We start from the raw sequence: 21,991 nt of genomic DNA, 5'->3' as shown, positions 1-21,991 counted from the left end.
TAGAGGTTTGAATAGTGGGATGTTTTGCTGAAATAGCAACATGATCTCTTGTTTAGCAACATTCCCCAGATCTTCCAGAAAAAACATGACCACTTTTTTATAGCTCTGAAATATTCATTGTGGAAGACCTGGGTAGTTTCCTTGTTTGTTTTTACGGAGTAAACTTGTCAAATTTTATATCATTTTTGCCGTCATGAAAACAGCAACAGCACAAATCCCTGACGACGTGTTTTCCTAGCAGCTTTAGAAGAAGGAATGTGAATTAGAAAGACCAGGTTAGACTTTTAAGAATAGACACGCACATTATGCATGAACAGTTCCCACTGAAAGCAATTGGACTATCATCTGAGTCAATGCCACTGAAACCAAACCTGCTTGTCTTGACATTTGCTGAGACCCCAGCCTAAATACGGCTTTAAAATGTCACAGTTTCTCACCATACCTTTTTAAAATTTTAAATAGCTTGCTAATAATGACCATGACTACAATGATCAATTTTTTTAAGAGCACTAGGAAAGTAAACACCTTCAATACTACTTACATTACACCTTCTTGCTCAGGTTTCAACCATACAGTTAACGTAAATGAAGCTGCAAGTCTCAGAGAACGGGGAGTAGAGAAGCAATCCTTGTGATTATGAAAAATAAAACTGGAAGTGTTGCTGAAGGACCCTGGATGCAAGTCTCTTTTGTCCTCTGTGATACAGGTACCAAGGCCTTCTGAAAGAAGCAGTTTGTAGGAAGAAGGCGACGACCTGTACGGACATTCCTGAACACAAAACCTCTGGGAGCAGGACATAATACTTTCAACAGCTACCGAGCTATGACAGAAAGTATGTTGGTCTGGCAGCCCACAAGTGGCTTGAGTTGGCACGATTGACACATTCTTGAAAGCTCCCACATTTTCAAGCCTAGGGAAATGTCCCTGAGAGCTGACCAACACGGAAGAGTCATAATAAGTTAAGATTAATGTTTCAATAGCATGAAACAAGAAACGACACCTCAAGGAAAGAGCCCAGCAATTCATGTTTACAAAAAAGCTCCTCCTAATTAAAGCATCCATAAATAAATAATGATGTCCATGTTGGTAGCAATGTCCTCAGGTGGTATACTTTAAGAGTTTATGTAGCGTTTCATCTTCAAAACACCCATGCAAGGACTCAGTCGCAGGGGACATCTATGTCTTCTGGCCAGCAAAACGCACATGGGAGACAGCTGGTATCTGCAAACCACAAAAACAGACACAGTCCATGGAAGGAACTTGCCCTTTTGAACCAACAGAGGTGATGCCCTGCCAGGGGTTTTAAGGGTTCGGATACTCTTTCCAAATTGCTGCCAGCAGGCCTGCCTGCACTTCCCCTGGCTACGGCCAAGACGTCTAAGTAAGGGCAATGGGAATAGGCCGACTCAAGCCCACACACGCACAGCCAAGTGGTGTTTATCCCAGATCTGTCGTGTCACGCCAGTCAGACGCTCAGCTTGACGTTGTACGGGAAGGCGTACAGAGCGAGGGGGCAAACCGGGGCACACAACTTCAGCGCCCAAACACCTTTCCTGAAGGTTTCACCCTAGTTGGCCCAGTCTGACGTCTGCAGCGCCCGGTGCTTACCTCGGCTTTACAGCACTATCTGGGAGCTGCTGGGCACCATCCCACCGCGCTATTTCAGGATGCACCGAGGGAGACCCCCCCCCGCCTCCGCTCCGGGGCAAGCGAGCGGCACCGCCGTCCGAGCCCCCAGACACGCATCCACCGTACCCTCAAGTGTCCGGGCCGCTTCGTGCCTCACCCCGCTGCCCACTTCACGCTGCTCCCGTCAGCGCTCGGCAAAGCCGATTAAGAACCACGTTCCCCATCTGTCCCGTGCGGATCGTTTCTAACAGCGAACGCCTGCGCTGGGGGCTCACCGGCAGGCCGCGCAGCGGCGGGAGGCGAACCGCGCGATGGCAGCCGATTAAATAAAGTCGATCCCTCGTTTATCCGCCCCTCCCGGGAGCGCGGAGCGGTCCCCGGCGCGGTCCCCGGCGCACCCCCGCGGCGACGCCGCGCGCCGTTGCCCGGCAACGGCATCACCTCCTCCCCGCCCCGCGCCCGCCCGGCCCCGCCGCGCTTTAAAGCGGCAGCAGCGGGTTTTGCAGCCCGTTCCTTCCCGTTCCCACCCCGCCCCTGCTTAGTTTCACACCTCGTCCACCCCCCGAGAGAGAAGGGCGGCCCGCGGCAGAACCAGCGCCGCTGCCGGCGCAGCCCTGGCAGCAGTCCTCAGGCGGCGGTGCTCCGTGGGGTCACACCGCCTTTGGGGGCGGATGCGAGGCCTTCGGTCGAGGTCTGCCTCGTAAAGTTTTGGAAGCGACGAGTTATTCGTCTCTGGGTCCGACTTTCTGAAGTTTTAGGGTGCGTTCTGAAGTTTTCAGTGCGTTGAGAAAAGGGAATGAATTTCTTTTACACGCTCCAACTAGGGTGGGAGTTTAAAGTCTGAGGACTGACGGAAGAGTCATAGAATCATTAAGGCTGGAAAAGACCTCCAGACGAGTTATTTGTCTCTGGGTCCAATTTTCTCAAGTTTTAGGGTCAGCCCTTCAGTGCATCAAGCAAGGGGAAAGAATTTCTACTACATGCTCAAACTAGGGCGGGAGTTTTAAAGTTGGACAACTGACAGAAGAACCGTAGAATCATTAAGGCTGGAAAAGACCTCCAAGGTTATCAAGTTCAACTGTCAGACCCACACCAGCATGCCTACTAAACTATGTCCCAAAGTGCCACATCTAAACATTTTCTGAACACCTCCAGGGATGGCAGCTCCACCACTTCCCCAGGCAGCCTGTTCCAGTGCTTCACCACTCTTTTCGTGAAAATATTATATCTAATATCCAGTCTAAACCTCCCTTGGTGCAGATTGTGGCCATTTCCTCTTGTCCTATCGCTTGTTGTTTGAGAGAAGAGTCTTGCACCCACTTCACTACAACCTCCTTTTAGGTAGTTGTAGAGAGCAGTAAGGTCACCCCTGAGCCTGCTCTTCTCCAGGCTAAAGAATCCCAGTGCCCTCAGCCACTCCTGAGAGCACAAAGAAGAGTAGGTAAGTGCCATAAGTACACTTTCCACGGGGGGGGGAAGTGCAAAGAAGAAATGTGAGGACCTTCAAAGGTTTTTGACATGAACCTCATTTCTCTCTTTGGTACAGCTATGCAAAGCAAGCACAAACAAACTGCAAAGTTGTCATCAGTGAGCTGAGCATGAGCTAGAATAGGTTGTTTGTATGTATTTCTGGACAGAGAAGCACCAATTAATATATTCCCTGAGGATATAAGGCATCTATAAATTTTATCTTTTTTATGGAAGTTGCACGAGCTGCAAACTGTCTGGTATCTTTACTGACAATTTTGTTGAAATAGCCTCCAGTAACTTGTCACCTTAGAATGTTTGGACTTCTTCTAGCTACATAGCGACAAAATTCTTTGGCAACATACACAATTGGTAAGAAATCATCCTCTGTCATAACTCTTAATGCATTTTAACAAGCCCTTCATCCCGCATCAGACAAGCTCCTCGACCGTTCCTGGAACATCTCTGCTTTAATACAGATCTTTTTCCTAAGGTCATGAAAGACAAATAGTAATTCCCGCTAAAGCGTTATCAGTCATTTTCCAGTGTTTTCATGTTCTGGTAGACATTAGACATCTAGCCCTGTTGTCAGAATCAGGTTCCCTACAGCATTCAGGTATAAAAACTTTATTTACTGCAGAAGGGATGGGGGGAAACATTGGTCTGACACATGGTGCAACACCTCAGCACATAAAGCATTTCTAGATCAAAACAGTTACACCATAAGCTCCCATCAGCAATACAAAAGCTTGTGCACATCAAGAACAAGCCAGGTCTTTTAGAACGCAATGGAAAGAGGGCAGAAAACAATGCAGAAATAAAAGCCCAGTTTAGCAACCATCTCAAGACATCAAACAAGATGGGAACAGCTGTGAGTCATGAAGCATTCACTTGGCAAAAATGGGAATTCACCAAATGTCTAAAAATAACAGACTGTGACTTGTGGGTATTTTCTGGCATTCCTGGAATATAAAAATTAGCTTTTGCTTTGTCCCACTTCTTTCTAGCAACCAGCAAGACTTGCTCCAAGAACCCTTGCAGGTCTAAAAGGTATCCAAAAGGAATTCTGGGGCTTGTTCATCACAAAATGCACTTTTTGTTATATTCTGCAATTAATTGACACCTCCCAAGTGCATCACAGCATCTTCTGTAGTGCTCAGTTTGGGAAAATGGCCCTGACTCACATCACACCTTCTTCTACCCCTGAAGATAACCAGCCCAGCAGAGATCACATTTCCCTCCCCCCCCCCCTTTACATATTTCATCTAAATACACAAGACAATAGCACAAACCTTGCAAACATACATTGCATGCCAATAACATGATTGCCCAGGCCAAAGAACACTAAATTTTTGTCAAGGACACAATTTTTCCATCAGAAATACTATCAGTAAGCTACCTGCAGCAGGTTAAATAGATGAGAAGGCATCTGAAGGCCTTTGTGGTACAGTTTATAATGCATGCCTGTTCATGGCTGCAAACAAAAATATCTGAGTGTGGTACTACAGGAAATATTATGGGTCCTGTTCACAGAAGTGTTTTCAAGGCTCTTTAATATACATACATGAAAAAATGGGATCTTACTGGGCAAGAAAGTGTGCTAGTATCATGAAACAAGGTCCTGTGTAGAATTTATTATGCCCATTTAGCAGAATTAAAATTGCAGCACAAGGAAAATTACCCAGTTTTAATGCTTCAAGCTTTTAGTTGCAACTGAAAAGAAAGCCTTCAAAAGAAACTGGAGTGCCTGAAGGCACACAAATGCCATTGGAGAATCTGACCTGCATCAGAGTTGTGACAGAGCTGGGAGCCCAATCCTAATGATTCATCACCTTATCATGGCAGATGGCATCATCTCAAAAAGCTTTCCATAATGCCTGCTTTATTAATCCATGGTTAGGTTAGCAGAGTCTCTGGACCCACTGACCACTCCAGGAAGTTGTGGCATATTACTAAGGAAAAGAAATCATAAAGCCTAGTTTGTTATAAAGCAATCTGTGCCTCGACCAGAACATTTTGAAGGCTATTTGTCTAAAATTTGTATGTTCTGAAGCAGGGATTTGATATGAGAAGTCATCTTTCTATATGAAGTTATAAGCCCTCAAAAATATCAATTTGCTCATGCTCAGTGTAATTATGCTTTGTAATTATTATAATCTGGTAGGAGAGAGAAAAGGATGAAGCAAGACAGGGAGTGCAGTGAAACACTTACTCAAAACTCCAACAGGAGAAAAATAGTCTGCAGAGTATACTGTTGCACAGGTGTGTTTTATACTTATACAGTCCGATACAAACTTAAAAGAATTCCTTTGAGTTGTAACTCCAGGATCTACTGAGGTAGAGTTTTGGGTAATCCATTTCTTTCCTCAAAACAGCGTGGATGTTTCTGCCCCACCACAATTGTAAGTCTTTACAATTACTTCATTCATCAATTTTGCCTTTTCTTCTGCTTATGAAGTATTCTGAAAAACTGAAGAATTGTGTGGTGTATCCAAACCTTGCATTTGTATCATGTTTGCAAACACTTTATCTCAATATTACCTTTATTTGTGCAGTGTTGACTAGTTGCACGCTACTATTTTTGCTATTTACTATTTTTTGTGAAGCAACCTACAGAGACTAACCCATGCAGCATGACTTTCAAAGATTAGGCTCAAGTGTACAATTCAAAGTTCACTTTCAGTGGATAATCATAAAGATTTGGTTTTATGAGTGCTTTTTCTCATAAAACTACACCCTTTGAATATTTGCAGGAAATTAACATAAAAGATCCATTTGCATAGCTGAGTCAATATTTATTTCAAATTTAACTGTCTAGCAAAATTATTTTTCCCAGTATTTTGCAAGTAATAATAAAACTATAATGCAGGTACATTTTAATAGCTGGAGGGGAGTTGATCATGACAACCCAGAAATAATTAACAACTTCTGTTTTAAAGGGGAGGAAATTCTGCATAAGCCAGTGAAATAAATATTAGAGTAAAATTTTCTGAAAGCACAGGAGGAGGTGGCAAGTATTTTATAGAGCTGTTAAGAGCCTTTTAACAGCTTTAGAAGTACAGTACATCACATCGCTTATTTTAGCACCAAAACCTTTGTTTGTTACTAGAAAGACAGAAATGAAAGGCTCTTCTAGGCAACAAATTTTACAGGCTTCCTTCACCTGAAAATACCAATCCAGACTGTACATCTCCACACGGTAAATCCAGGGAAAGGAAAATTCTGCAAAGACTTCTTTTCAAAGTTTTTCTTTTGCATGACCCAAGGTAGGCTATAATAATGGTCTGTCCAAGCAGGAAGGGCCATCCTATACAGCTGAAGTGCTTGGGCTCTAATAATCGACCTTTTCTTTCCCTACAGCAGCTGTTGTTTCCTCCACACCTACCCCTACCCCAATCCATCATATGCTTTCCCAACATATCCCAGCACAGAATCCCAAGTACCAGCTTCTCTTTTCCTTTATTAGCCTATTCTCAAAAAAACTGCGTTCTCTGATTCGTCCTCTGGCCTTCAACCTTTTCAATACATTATCTGTCCCTAATTAATCAATTCTTTACTTTCATCAACTGATTATCAACACCTTCTCCAGACACACAGTCAAATCCTGGTCCCTGTTCTTGATTTCCCTTTAGAACCTATTTCATGGCTGCTTAATCCATAGCTGCTCTTCCAGGCAGCGTATTCCATCCTCTTTTGCTTTATCATCATTAATTAACAAGCATCCTGCTCAACCTTGAGCATTCAAGCTGTTCTCACCTTCCTTGCCCAAAGCCTTCTTTCAGTAAAACACAATTCCACATCTTCTTCTAACTTTACATTTCATCCCCAAGGAAGATCTTCCAGCTCTGCAGCTGCATCCCTTCTGTTTGGGTTTAGTTACTGTCAGTGTGTCTTCAGTGTAGTCCTCAGGTAACAGCAGAGGAGGAGGACTCTTTCCTCCCCTACCAGGAGGAACAGTCAACAACCAACCAGCAGAAATTCTATGAAGAAATCACACCCAAGACATTACAGAAAAAAAAAAAAGACAATCCTTATTTCAAGTGTCAGACAGATTCACCAAAGAATATTTCTTCTAAAAATCCCTCGCTTATTTTCAAAGAATGATAAAATTGTTTTCCCATTATTGAAAAAAAAAAACCACAAAACCCCACCATCAGTGAATCTTTGAATTAGCGTGTTGACAAACTAGAAAGTTACATTAGGATTTGTCCAAGTTTCATATAAGTAAGCAATTTTCTGAAGACAGATGAACCAGGTATTCCACTGAAAACTGCACCATGCAACACGAGCATAACTGTTTCCTCTTCTAAATGTTCGGCTTCTGCTTTTTCTTCCTCAAAAATCCCTGTTTCACAGTTCTCAAAATACTTCACCTATCTTTGTCATCTCTTTTGCCAAAACCTCTGCATTTGTATCCTTTTCCATCAGCTTCTAAATACGCTTTTCTTTCTCAGCCCCTCCTGTTTCTTCTTGCAAATCACTACAGTAAATTCACTGATGTTTTTCATTCCCAAGGACATGTTACTTTCCCAAACATCTTCCTCATATTTGCTCCTGTAAGGATCTTCTCACTTTCTTATTCAGACCAACTCTTCAACCAGCATCAGAGCCCTCAAACTTTTATCTTCTGCCCTCACAATCCTTATTTCCCACCAGTTTCTTCTGCTTTTCAGTCTCTCTGTCATCCATAGTTTTGCCTCTCTCTTCCCATTCAGCTTCCCTTTCCTCTAAAAGTTTTCACCCTGAACTCACCTCAGTCCAAAGTTCTCCAGACTTTGTGGTAAATTCTTTTTCTTCTCAAGTGCTCTTTTTTTTCTCTATGTCCAAAGGGAGACACCTGGAGGAAAAATTGTTATCACTATGCTTTGCCTAGCTGCTAGGGTAATAAACCCAATAATAATGGGGTAGAATCTTAATTCCTTTCTTGTATAGAACACCTTCAAGCTCTCCCTATGCCAGGAGGAACAATTAAACCCTTCCTGCTACACCAATGAGATCTTAGAGAGCAGCAAGAGCAAGATGAAGGGGAGCAGCTGCTGTTGCTGCTGTCTCCCTCTCTGATACATTCCACGAGGAACTAAGAAGTAACCAAGCTGGGTGTAGGCCTGTTTTCTTCCCTTCCTCCCACCCCTTTACAGCTCACCTGTGTCAACACAGTGAGTATTGCCTTCTGAAGTAACAATTATGTCTTCTATTATTTTCCAGCAACCTGGACCAATTAACTCTTTGGCCCTGAAAGGACACAGCTGCCACAGAACCATAGTGCAGTTGGCTTCAGATATGGAGCAAGAACTTTACCATCAGTACTATTTTGCTCCAAAGTTCCCCTGTTGTATTATGTGCCGTCTTTTAAATGCATGCAGTGCCTGTAGAAGCCACATGCTTTTCTTTAAAGTAGTGATTCCTCTGCTCCTGGCACCACTTTTCTTCAAGAATCGTTTAAAAAATATCTTTTATTTAACGAGACAGCCGTCTCCCTAGAGCCACTGAGTTAAGCTTGTTACACTTCCACCTGTGAGCGAAACACATTAACATTATTCATCCTCCTAACTTTGAGATGTTCATTATTCCCAGTTATCTTCAACAAGTATTATATCTGCTGTAACTGCATACACATTTTTGCATAAAGTAATTTTGTGCACCTTATTCTATATTGTAAATTCTGAGAAGCATTAGCATACACTGTAGGATTTTCAAGAATCGCAGGATAAGTATAGGCTAGTTTAAATAAAATAAATGGACGTCTTTCTCATAATAAAATTCAGATGCTAGATTAAGGGAGGCTATCTGAAGAGGAAACAAAACAGTTAGAAAATCCAAATTCTAATCAGAGCTCAGAAATGAGAAACTGTGCATGTCTGTGTCCTAGTTTCCTCATCTACAAATCAAGAAAATTGATAGTCACTTTAGCAAAGCACTATGAGATGTTCAGGAAGGAACAAAATACCAACGAATTACCAAGTGCAGTAAAATTTCCCAGTTTAACTGTCAAATGTCAAAACGAACCCTTTTTCTGAAGTTCAGGAAAGTGCTTAACTTAGCAGTAAATCTAGTTGCAGTTACTAACAAAAAGATCTACTATTAAAAGTCAAAATAATATAAGTGCCGTATGATGGCTGAATGCTCCAAGAGACCGGTCCTGTGAAAGGCCAGAGGGCAGTCAATAATTAATATCCCATGGCAAAAGAAAATTGATAATAGGACCCTGCATCTTTATAAATCTCCCCTATAGGATCAACTGAAATAGAAAAAGAATCAATAACCTGAAAATACAATCTAATAGTCATAGCAAGGAATTATGGATTTGCATCTCCACTGGTAAAGATGTTCTAAAGGAGAAAGACTAGAAAGTCCTTCAAAGTGCTAGGCAACAGCATGGGGAAGTAAAGGAGTCTCCCAGTAAGAGAAGTTAATGTAAGAGAAGTTACTGTAAAGGAAATAGTCCTTTTGTTGTTCTCCAAAAAACTGCCAGGGTAGTATGTCTTTGAGGAAAGGCTGATTTAACCTTATTCTAGTTTAATAATAATAAGGGCAATCTAGAAAGCATGATAAGCAAGTCCAGTGGAAGATAAGGATACAGCACAGGAAGCATGTCAGGACAATCACAGGGAATGGAGGCTGCTAGAGGATGCAGCCGAACCAATCTAACAGCTGACTGCATCCCAAATGGGCAGTCCCACTCCGCCCAGAGGATTTAGCAGATTGAATCTACTCACCAAGGAGTCAAGCAAGTGCCAAAATTGGCTACAAGGGTATTGGCAAGAACAGAATCACCCATGCTAGACATAGCAAGGTTTTAGATGGCCTCAGTCTGCTTAGAGGAAACGTATCCCAAAAGTGTGTATTTATTTGATCCTTAAAGTCTCCTTCCAAGTCTATAGAACAATTGGCAGCTTTTGAACCAGTTATGTATACAGAGGCATGACTTTCAGGACATTATGCTTATTGGTGTCTTTTTGTCTCCCAGGAGCTTTAGAGGGGAAGAGACCCCAGAGAATTTTAAGTATCAAACCCACTCAAAAACAACTAAGTCAAAGAGGGATATCTAAATTAGTTATACCACTGATGGATAAGGAGGGAGAACTCAGCCATGATATGTTCTTCTTGGCTGTATTCAGCCCACCCATGATTACACATATCTCCTTGAAAAGGCACAGCATTTCGTGCCCAGGATCGTAATGATATATCAGAAAACAGACAGAGTGTGTAAGTAGGAAAATAGGACATCACTAAATAGACAAAACTGAAGGAAAATGTATTTCATTTGTTTTGTGAGACATAGAACTGCTTTGTACTATTATCACTGCATTTTCACAATCATCATAATGAATATGCAGAAATATCAGTGCAATATTTATCAGGAGTATGCAAAACCTGCAAACAATTTGGTACAGCGACGGTCCAATTGACTCTTTGAAATCTCTGAGGAAAGGTAAATCGTAATATCACAGTTTCCCCAAGGGAAGAGAAATAAACTGTATGTGCATCAATATGCTTATACTGATATAGCTGAAGACTAAGGAATGCACTGCTTTAGCTTTATCAGTATCACTAAAAAAATGCAGCCTATGCATATAGAGAAGGTTTAAATAGCAGGCAATGATCCCCTTGCACTTTCGCACACAATTTATGATAATATGATATATGTATATATTTTTAATCAAGCATATTTGCTTAATATATATTTCGTAAATCTCATAATTAAGAGATTTTTCTTGCAAAGGTGGTCTCAGAGCAATGAAAAACCACCAAGCTCAAGTGAGAGGTGACAAACAGCTAGGGGTTCCTATAGCCTCAGCTACACATCTATAGTCGTAGAACAGGGACTGGACAGAGAAGTCTCCTGCCATTAGGATACACTGCAAAGGCGAGTGACAGCTGTATTCACGGGAAAAGCCTCAAGACCAGTGAGAACACATGGCTTGGCATGGGCCCAGGCAACAGTGTTGAGGTTTAAATCCTCTCATTCAAGGACACCTTGACAAAAGGGGGAAAAAAAAATCACATAAATGACTATATTTGTGCCTTTGAGCATTTGGATGTTTAGGATGAAGAGAAGTCATTACCACAGTTTTCCACACACTGAATCTTAATTTATTATGTAAATTTTACCAAGTAGCACTAAAGATACCAGCATTTCATCACCATAAATGAGTACAACTAAGTAAAAATGAGAAACATTTGGGTTTTCAGGAGCAAGAAGATTCCTAATAAATACTCTTATTTGCATATTGAAAAGGTGCAATTTACTTCCTATTCACTAAAATAGATTCCAGAAATACTTGGAATACACACTGCTTTTGTTGAAACTAATTTCCAGAAGGCAGCAATTATTTTTTCAATAAATCATTACAAATTATTCAAGAAGTAGTTGTCTGAGAAAAAAAACAGAAACATTCACTTTAATTTTTTTTTAACATTCACTAAAAATTAACTCAGTCATATAAATAGGACTAATGTGTGCTTCATGGTTTGTATTTTAAGCATTTCAGTGTACATACAGCAATTTGACACTTCTGTTGTCTACTCCAGAAGTTTAACAACTGAGATTATTTTGAGTTTTAAATTATTTTTAATTTTGAAATATATCCATTTTCCTCCATAGCAATCTACTGTTCCTACAGCTGGGAAAATTAACAAAGTGTTTGAAAGTTTCATGCATAATGCGCTGTATATTCGGAAGAAAGCAAAACCTTCAGTAGTCCACCCTAGAAATAAATCCGTTATAAATGATAAGTGACTGGTGTTATTCCTTCCTAGTTTTGGTTAATTGATCCTTCAAGGAATAGAATTTCATATTCTGTAAACTTTTTTGAATACATTTCAGCTTATAAGCTTGTTCACAAAGATCCATTCCAGCTGTAGCTCTGATCTTGCCAGCCATCCCACGAGGACTGAACTTTGATCTTCTGTTGAGGCTTATTAACTTTTCAGGAGAGCTAGTAATGGCATCAGGGTTCAGATGAAGAGATGACAGGCTGGTGGTTCTTTTACCTTTGACAGTTCATTATTTGTGGGCAGAGAGTGGATCACCTGCACCACATCATTTTCATTCCACTGGGAGATTTTTCTCTTAAAATAAAAAAGGAGAAATCTAAGTGGTTTCAGAACAGACATAACTTCCCAGGATTATTCTTGCAACCAAAGTCCCTATCCATTTAAGGAAAATTCTTAGAAGTGTCTAATGCCATCAAAATTTGTTCCTGGCTTTTAATCCTCTTGTATCAGTTGGGCTCTATGTACAATTTCCAACTTGGTTTTACCTAAAATCAAGATATAAAGAAACTTCAAAGATGGGGGGGTTTCCCTCTTTTTTCTCTTTTCCGTGAATGCAAAGAACGAGAATGTATTGGAACTACAAAAAGATTGATATTTAGTCATATTGGTGAAAGAACTATAGTTTCTCCAAGGTCTAACAAAACTAGGACCTCACTCATCATAAGCAAAGCATTAGATTGTGCTTCTAATGATATTTGTTCTGTACGGGACAGACTAAGGCCACCCCATTTGTAGTTACGGCAAGTGCACTTTTTTCCATCATGAAATGCATCCTTAACCTGCTGCGCAGGTCGAATGAAACATCCCATCAACCCATTATAATTTAGCATATTAAAGGAATTTCATAGTTAGGATTCATCGTTCTCTGTTTATTTCAACAATAAGGCATTATTTGCCTGGATACCCCAAAAATGAAATATGAGACTGAAACAGTTTCGTCCTTCACAATTCAGTATTACAGAAATGTATCGCATCTTTTGTCCTTCTGTCAATAATCTGAATGAAATCTGTTAGAAAACTCACTCAGAAGGGCTGGGGGACATAAAAATGGTATATCTGTAGCAGCTCTACTGATATTTTCAATTGGAAGTCATGATCAAGGAAGATATGGTTGAACTCAGAGCAGTTGTACAACAGAAGTGGAATCTGGGAAACTCTGAAGCTGACTCGAACCTTCAAGGTGTGTGGAGGTAGCCCAGAGTATTGACTCGGGACCTCCAGCATGACACAAAAAAAAAGTTTGGTTACCCAGCTTAAGTCTTCTTTCTCTGTTTTGTTTACTCATTTCAATTGTTAAACTGAAGCGTTCAGTGTCAAAGTAAAATTATGTGTGCAATCTGAGAGACATTCTTTCTCTTCTGACAGATTCATAATGGAGTCTGATTCTGCAGGAGCGAAGCCCGCTTCAATAAAGTTGATTCACAATCTTTCCTGGGCACCTTTTTAAGGAAAGGATAACTAAAAGTGAACTGTGATGAAGGGCTCGCTCTCTAAACCCCATGCAGTGTCATACACATCCTCCAGTATTAGACTTGGCCTCTCTTCCCATTGCCTCCAAAGACGGACATTTCCCATTGCCAGTGCTCCCTCCTACTTGAATGAGATGAAATCTCCTAGTAAGCAAATAGAATAAAAAGTGAGCTGACAAGATACAGCGTCTTGTCTTTGCTTTGCTCTATTCCTCAGCTCCCCATCTTTTTATTTTGAGCATTTTCTACAAAGGCTTTGTGTAGAAAATGCCTGCTAGTCTTCAACATTTGTGACCAGTATGTCAATCTCTTATAATCAAGAACTAGGATTCTTCTCTGTGCCATGTAAGGCTCCTGAGGGTGTCCACTGATCAGGGAAGCCTGAACTAAACTACCAACAGCAACACATAAGAAGAGTGCAGAAATAGCGTGACGAGCAGGGACTCTAGGGTGTTTGTTTCACATGATGCTATAAAGCCAAATACTCCTGGCTATAAAAAGCATATGTGAAACACTACTAGTCTGATAAGTAGGACACATTTTTATAAATTTAAATAAAACACTAAGCATCACTGAAATCATCTGGAATCTGTTTGATGTGTTAGTCCACAATGACAGCTGGACAGCAGTGGTCAGGAACTTCAAAGATGCTGAAAACCTTCCTTTGAAGCTGCCTGACCGAATACTAGCTTTTTATTATAGAAACTGGCCCCTCCCCAGTGGAAATATTGGGGGCTTATTTGACTGTATGGCAGATGAATATAGAAATGAAGTATTCATGGATGTGTTTCCAACATACTTTAGCCTGGATTTGGAGGACCTATCTCTATGTAAGTACTCAGTCCGTGTTTTCTCGGCCTTTTACTTCTCCCTTTAGCAAGCCAACAAGGGGGACAAGTACATCTGCTCAGTGGAAACTACTTTATTTGGATACTTACATTATTTCCCTCCTCACTTATCTTGACTGAGACAAATTTACATTCATACAAGCATCCCACAATAACAACTTTGTTGTCACAAAATCAAACTATATCAAATTGAACCAGCAGGCAAGGAATGGTATATTTCCATCATTTAGTATTAAGTTGCAAAAATATATACATAGGACCAAAGTAATACTCCCGTACATTCCTTTTCCACTTGAGCCTTGTTTTAAATATTAAGCAACTTGATAATATTTACTTGTTCCCTAATTCTTGAGGGGAGATGTTAAAAGCTGTGGAATTCCCAACTAAGCAGCTGCAGGTAGAATAATGTTATACAAGTTTTAAATACATGATGAATAGTTTTATATGCCTTTTGTGCTGAGTGCAGGCAGAGGGGCTTTTCTGGGTTTTATTTAGTCCACCTAAATTAGGTTTCATTGGAGAACAGTTGAGATGAGGAGCCAAGGTACTTCTTCTGGTACTGAGTGACTCTGAGGTTTGTATCTTGATTTCCTCATATGAATACTAATACATCAGAGGTATATTTTACTTAGATATAAGAAATGTTCCAAAACATAACTGCTGTGTAAGATCACCCAGTTCTCTGAATTAACTGCAAAATTCTTCAGTGCATTTTTAATATATTTATTAATATATTAACATATTTAAATGTTTACTATTGTAATAAATATTAAATAGTTTTCAGCCAACTATCCCAGATCAAAAGCAGCACAAATGAGCAAACAGCTCATTTATGACAGCATTGAACTACACTGAAGTGATACTTAGCTACATTTGACATTTTTGGTTCCATAGTTGAATAATTTAAGCAATTTGTTTTAAAAATTAATATTAATCATAGAATGGTTTGGGTTGGAAAGGACTTTAAAGATCATCTAATTTCAACTCCCTTGTGATGGGCAGGGACACCTCCCACTAGATCAGGCTGCCCAAGGCCCCATCCAACCTGGCCTTGAACACTTACAGGGATGGGGCATCCACATTCCTCAGGCAACTTGTGCCAGTGCCTCACCACCTGCATTGTGAAGAAATTCTTCCTAAAGTCTAGTCTAAATCTGCCCCTCTCAGTTTATACCCATTGCCCCTAGTCCTATCACTACAAGCCCTTGTAAAAAGTCCCTCCCAAGCTTTCTTGTAGCCCTTTTCAAGTACTGGAAGTTCACTATAAAGTCTTCTCAGAGCCTTCTCATCTCCAGGCTGAACAATCCCAACTCTCTCAGCCTGTCCTCCTATGGAAGGTGCTTCAGCCCTCTGATCATCTTTGTAGCCCTCCTCTGGACCCATTCCAACAGTTCCACATCCTTCTTATGTTGAGGATTCCAGAACTGGGCACAATGCTCCAGATGAGGTCTCACAAGAGAGGAATAAAGGCGCAGAATCACCTCCCTTGACCTGCTGGCCACGCTTCTTTTGTTGCAGCTTTCTGTTGGCCTTCTGGGGTGCGAGCACACATTGCTGGCTCATGTTGAGCTTCCCATTAATCAGCACCTCCAAGTCCTTCTCCCCAGAGCTGCTCTCTATCACATCATCTCCCATCCTGTATTGAAACCACAGATTGCCCCAACCCAGGTGTAGGACCTTGCACTTGGCCTTGTTGAACCTTGTGAGGTTCGCACAAGCCCACTTCTCCAGCCTGTCCAAGTCCCTCTGGATGACCTCCCGTCCTTCTGGTGTGGCAATTGCACCACTCAGCTTGGTGTCATCTGCAAATTTGCTGAGGATGCACTTGATCTTGCTGTCTATATCATTGATGTGTTAATCCCAATACGGACCCCTGAGGGACACCACTTGTCATGGATTTAGGCAATCCAGGAAACTCCTAGGGTGCATTGAAGATAATTTCTTAACCCAGCTAACAGAGACCACCACCTAAGGGGATGCAATACTGGACCCGATAATCATGAAAACAAGTGAATTCATCAGTGATGTCAAGATCATAGTCAGACGAAACTTATTTTGACTAGTTACAGGCTAGCTCTTCAACTAGCATGAAGACAATATAATACTATTCTCACCACAAATATAAGCCATATCCATTGGCTCCAAAGACTCCTACTGACTCAAATCACAGCTGAAGATGTAGCCCACAATTTAAAATTCACTGAAAAACATTTAAGCCTTCAAACTTAATATTTGCTTGTGTTCATGCTATAAAGCTCAATGACTATAATAGTCATGGAAAATTAACGCTGAAGGGGCACAGAGTAATTTAGAATGAATTTGTTTTAAACATAGATGAAGACAATTCATTTGCCTGATTGCCTAGAGAAATGAAGTTTTGGATGATGAAGTTGAGGCCAGCTGTTGAGAAAATAGGAAACTCTGAAAAAAATGGAAGAATATGAGAGTGAAGACAGAAGTCAGATGAGGAGAACACTGCCTAATTTTTATAGGGAAAAAGTCAAGATAATCTGGAGGAGAACAAAAACACTGTGTGAACTGTAAATTATGTTATTAGAAATTTTCAGCATAAAAATTGTAAGTTATTATAAAAATCTTATTTCTGCTTCTGCTTTTAACTATCTGGGAACCTTTCAAATAAACTAGCACAAAATATTTTCTGGGTAAATTTTTTTTTTCCTACCATGTTTTAATTTGTTTTAGGAGCCACACCTACTCTGCTGCTCTGTGGTCACCAATCTGTCATAAGGAGACTCATCCTCAGCATCCACAGTAGGAGGATGTCATTTGTACATAGGCTGGTCACATCATCAGTTGTCTTCTAGATCTAGGACCCTGCCACACATGGATAGGTTCAGATCTGTCTGGAATCTTCAAAACTGGAGTTAACTGGCCAACTATCTGCAACAACAGGGACTGTCTGAGGAATTCAGCTATACCATTTTGCAGTCTGCCTTTACGCAAAACCCATCAAATTGGCTGTGGCCATTATGAGCTTCTAATTAAACCTCTCTGAAGACAAGGTCACAGGCAATTAAAAAGGAGGAAAAAAAACCAAAACAACCCAAAATAGCAAAAGAGCCATAGCCCAACTTTACCTTTGAAAGCCTCCAAATACTACAGAGCTTTTAAAACAAAAGGAGATGCAAGATGCACTGTGCCTTAGGTGGTCTCTTTCAGCTTGGCATAGAAAATACACAGCTGAAGGTCTGTTCCTTCCAAACCAGAAAGCCTGCAAGAGTCCATAGGTTTGAGATTGGTGCTCAAATAAATTCTATTTTAGTGAATATATCTTTGAAAGAATACTCTTATATTAATTCACCCTATAATCACAAAACAGTTCCTTTACACTGTGACATTCTTATAGTGCAAAAAATTTGGTGGCAATTAAAGAAAACATGATACTTTGTTTTGCAAGCCAACCTGAAAACTCAAAGCCTTCCTAACATATACAAACAATCTTGTAAATCCTTAATGGTAACTTAAAGAATAAAATAACAGAATAAAACTACATGGAGGTTAATGCAGATACCAGATGGGAGACTTAGAGAAATGTCTGCAGTCGGCAGCATGAGGAAATCTGAAGGCCAATATGTGCAGATATTATGGCAGATAAGGTAGTGGAAAGTAATCCTCACAATGAGATAATATAGCTTTTTCATATAATTATGATATTTGAAAAACGTAGTAACTTCATTTGAAATATCGACATCTAGTCAGCATAAGCTATAACATTAATAGGCTGAGTAAAGAGAATAAATAGTTTTATCCTATTTAATCATAAATTTGGTTTAATGACCTTTATCTGATTATATGAGCAGCCCAAGCAACAATATTAAATAAATAAATAGAATATTAAAAGATTGTTAGCAGATAAGCTGCTTGAAAATTTCCAAATTAAATGTATTTGGAGGAGGGAGCTCTGTCATTTAACAGTATATACATTTTCAAAATTAAGATGACAGCACAGGTGCTCCAGCTGAGCCTCAAGCCTGTTGCTGCCCCTGCCCATTGTGGTGAAAAACCTCTTTGCCTCCCTACTGCGAATCAATGGATTTTTTCAGGAGAGATGTTGGTTTAGCTCTTAGTCATGTAGTTTGTCTTTTGACAAAACCTGAAAATGCCTCATAACTGAAAGGTTTTATCTTTCTTTTCTGCTACACACAAATAATTATTAGATAGTTTTCTAATATGCTTGACCTTAAGAATAAACTGAAAAAAAAAAGAAAAAAATCTAAGTTGTGCACTTTATCTTGTATTAAAGATGTAACTGTAACAAGTTTCTGTTCCCAGGTGGATGCTGCACTACTTCACGCCATTTTTTCCACCTTGCCACACACATTTTCTCAGCAATTGTACCAACAGGAAGAAAATCACAGTTTCTCCCTTTTCTCCTCTCTTTAATTTTGTTTTCAACCTTCATTTTCTTAGTATTTTTCTTGTGCAGTCAAACCTTGAACATATTTGGAGAACTGATTCACTTTGAGCAGATTTTTGTTCGGCCAAGTTTAGAGGGGAGGAGGATGGGAGAAATATGTTGGTTATTTGGGGTGTGAGCTGTTGTTCGGATTTTTTTTTTTAAATATAAGCAAGATCAATTCCCTACTCTTGTTTCTAGCATCACCACAAAAAGCTGATGACATACCAGAGCAGAAAAAGATTTAAATCAGCACTTCTGCCAAAGACAGACCTTCACCATAAGTCAAGGTGCCTGCTAACTTTCTAAACAGGCTTTATTAGTAAAGCAAAAATAATATATTATAAAGAAGTTCTGAAATGCAGGTGTTATCCCAGAATGACACTGACTGTATGATCAGGACAGATAATGCTTTATCCTGGCTTATGGATATATTTGCATCTAGAGATCAAAATGAGAATTTTATCCCATTGGCATGTATAGAATGCACTTTTTAATGGGAAAAAAAAAAGTTACAACATGGGGGTGTATCTTTGCAAAAGATTCATATATATATACATATATATATTGGATAAAGCAGAAAAATAAAATACTGGAGGTAAATAAATGAGCCTTAATATAGGTTAAAATAATATTTTTTGTGACTGACATTTTATCCTTGCAAGTTTCCCAACTCTAAAATATTCTGCAGCTGAGTCTTCTACCTTTAAATTTTCCCCAGTCCCTGAACTTGAATTTCCACTCTTGGAAAGCTACCTGCCTACTCAGGTCAAACAGGGAAAGGAACTACTTTCCTCACCAGCTGGCAATTCTCTAAAGGAAGAGCTAAGCACTCACTAAGCACTGCTGAGAGGTTCCTGCTGGCAGAGCTCAGCTAGATATGTTGCAAAGCAGCTATTCTGTTACAAATGGCTACCACACCTACACCCTACACTCAGTGAAATGCCCATCCTCCCCTGCACCCTAAAAGAAGCTCAGTTGAGGTTCATAATTTTCTAGATAAATATGTAATTTAAGATGAAAAGCAAATGTAAGGCTGTAGAACAGAGTACATGATAGACATGTGGTATTTTGCTAAAGATTTTTTGCTTTACTTGTAGCAATAGTTTTCTGCTAGTGAAATAACATTTATATTGAAGATTTGAAGATTCAAACTATATATATATATATCTCAGTCTCATGAAATGACTTAGGTATGCAATAAGAACCAGAAGACATCATGTATTTTGTTATATATATTTAATCTTGAAACATATCATATTAAAACTTATATGTATTCATGTTTACATAAAGTAATGAAAAAAAATCTGCTCTTGACAGAAAAATGAAATCCAGATTTCTAGAGAATTGTATTCCCCTACTCTCCTTTCTTATCTATAGCCCCATTTTCCCCTTCCATATGTTTTAAGCCACCCTAACCGTACCTTCAGCCTCCTTCCTTGACTTTAACAGGAAGATTTTCTGAAACTTCTTGTGCACAAATAATCAAAAAGTCAAAGACAGTAACACTGATCCTCAAACTTTCTGTCAGAGAAGGCATTACGAGCTTCTCCATCTAGCTGTTACCTTTCATGAAACTTGTCAGAACTGAATATTTTCAAGATATTTATCCTCTCGCCTGCCACCAGTTCAGGATGGAACAGGACAGTGGGTTATAGAACAGAGTAGGTGGAAATTGCTGCTGCCTGAACTTTACAGTTCAAGAAAGCAGAGTTTCTTCCTTACACAAACTGCAAGAACAGTTGCTGCATGCTTTCTAGCCTTCTTTGCAGCCTACTGAATGTATTTGTTTGGGGAAATATAAATGACAAATTGACTTTTAGATTAATGGCTACCATATTGGTAATGTACAAATCACTTTTAACAGCTGCTATTAACTTGGTAAAGAGAAGCTTGCTAACTGCTCTTTAATTAAGTACACTTAATGACCTTAAGGGGATTAGTAGTCTTGTCTGATAATCAATAAGCATGGCAAGATTGCTGCCCCATAGACAGGGGCTGGAGAACAAAATTAATCTGTGCAGATCAGTTCTACCTAGTTTGGTTTGTTTGCTAAAACTGTTTCAAATTACTTCAGTTTAATATATTTATTAAAAAATCAAAGCAGAAGATGTTTTATATGAGATTTTTCCTCACTTAGTGTTAAAGTGGCACATGTGCTTGTTGAGAAAATCCCGTATTCTGAGCAGGAGCTAGTGCAGAGCAGTTTAGGGAAAAAAAAAAAGAAAACAATAAATACCCGTGTTGCATTCTCCAGAGAAAACCAGAGGCAGAAGGAAAGGATGCTGAACATAGTGCCTAGAAGACCTGAAGTGGAGCATTGCCCCCACAAAATGATCTCCACAAGAGGCAAAACTCCTGCCTGCCATTACCCAAAGCCTGAATTGCCCTGCCTGTGCATGGATTTCCCTTCGTTCCCTTGCTTGAGCCACAGCTATTCCTGAATATTTCCTAGAAACAGCTGGGGGTGCAGCACCTGATCTGAGGACGTTTATTCTCACTATGATTTCTATTCGATATTTTTTCAGATGAAATTCTGCTCACTTTCCATGATAGCTGCACCCCCTACACCCATCCATAAATACACACACCTTCCATCACCAGACCTTCCTCAGCTTCTTGGAGAAACACACACTGTCTTCTCTTCCCCGCTTCAATGTCCTGCCCTTCCTCTTCTTCCCTACACAAAATAATTACGAATCAGACTCTAGCAACACCAATTCTGCCTTACTTAACCAACCAAATACAATTATTCTGTCCCTTTCCCAGCAGCTCACCTTGTCATTGCCAGCATTCCCCTCCACAAAAAAAAAGGTGTGAAGGACTCACAGCACCAGAAACATCCACCTTTGACTCCACAGCAATTAGGCTGCTTGGAGGGCACATTGTCCCAATTCACACAGGTGCCTCTGCTCAGTGGGAGACCTTAGCCTCTTCCTAGAGGGAGCTGCAAGTGTTGTGTTCTTCCTTCGCATAACATGAAATTGTTTGCTGGTTGTCACTGGGTATGAAAGTTCATCCTTACTTAGGGTTTAAGAGAGACAGAGTAGGTGTTACACACTATGAATTTGTGTGCAGGACAAACATCAAGACAAATTTTGGTCCATTGGATAAAGCACAGCAAAGTTATTCTTTCCATATGCCTAACAAACATGAGGGAGTATTTTCAAGAGAGAGACATGAAGGTAGATTTTTTTCCCCCCCTTATTTTTTACATTTCCTCCTTGAGATACTTGTCTCATTCCAGTACAAAGATTCATGCCTTCAGTTTGAAGGCAGATGTTCTAATAGTTTAGAAGAAAAGTCAACAAGCTGTTCACTGTAATAACATTGCAAATGTAAAACGCAGAGAAAAGCCCAAACTGGCAAAAATATGCTGCCTT

General features: G+C 40.0%; 1 protein-coding gene across 1 annotated transcript in view; it reads right to left on the bottom strand.

Moving 5' to 3' along the window:
* The window catches only part of USH2A (usherin), a 386,799-nt gene extending 384,766 nt beyond the window's left edge, over positions 1-2,033 (bottom strand). Inside the window, exons 1-2 of the mRNA XM_054061157.1 lie at positions 1,905-2,033; positions 542-1,221 (exon numbers count right to left, since the gene is read on the bottom strand). Coding sequence (XP_053917132.1) covers positions 542-1,062 — 521 coding nt within the window. The 5' untranslated portion in view covers positions 1,063-1,221; positions 1,905-2,033. The remainder of the gene's footprint in view (positions 1-541; positions 1,222-1,904) is intronic.
* Between the last annotated feature and the right edge of the window lie 19,958 nt (positions 2,034-21,991).

The sequence above is a fragment of the Cuculus canorus genome, chromosome 3 (genome assembly GCF_017976375.1).
Source record: "Cuculus canorus isolate bCucCan1 chromosome 3, bCucCan1.pri, whole genome shotgun sequence".
In the NCBI taxonomy this organism is placed as follows: Eukaryota; Metazoa; Chordata; class Aves; order Cuculiformes; family Cuculidae; genus Cuculus; species Cuculus canorus.
Note: the sequence above shows the minus strand (reverse complement) of the source record. Positions and strands in the feature narration are given on the sequence as shown.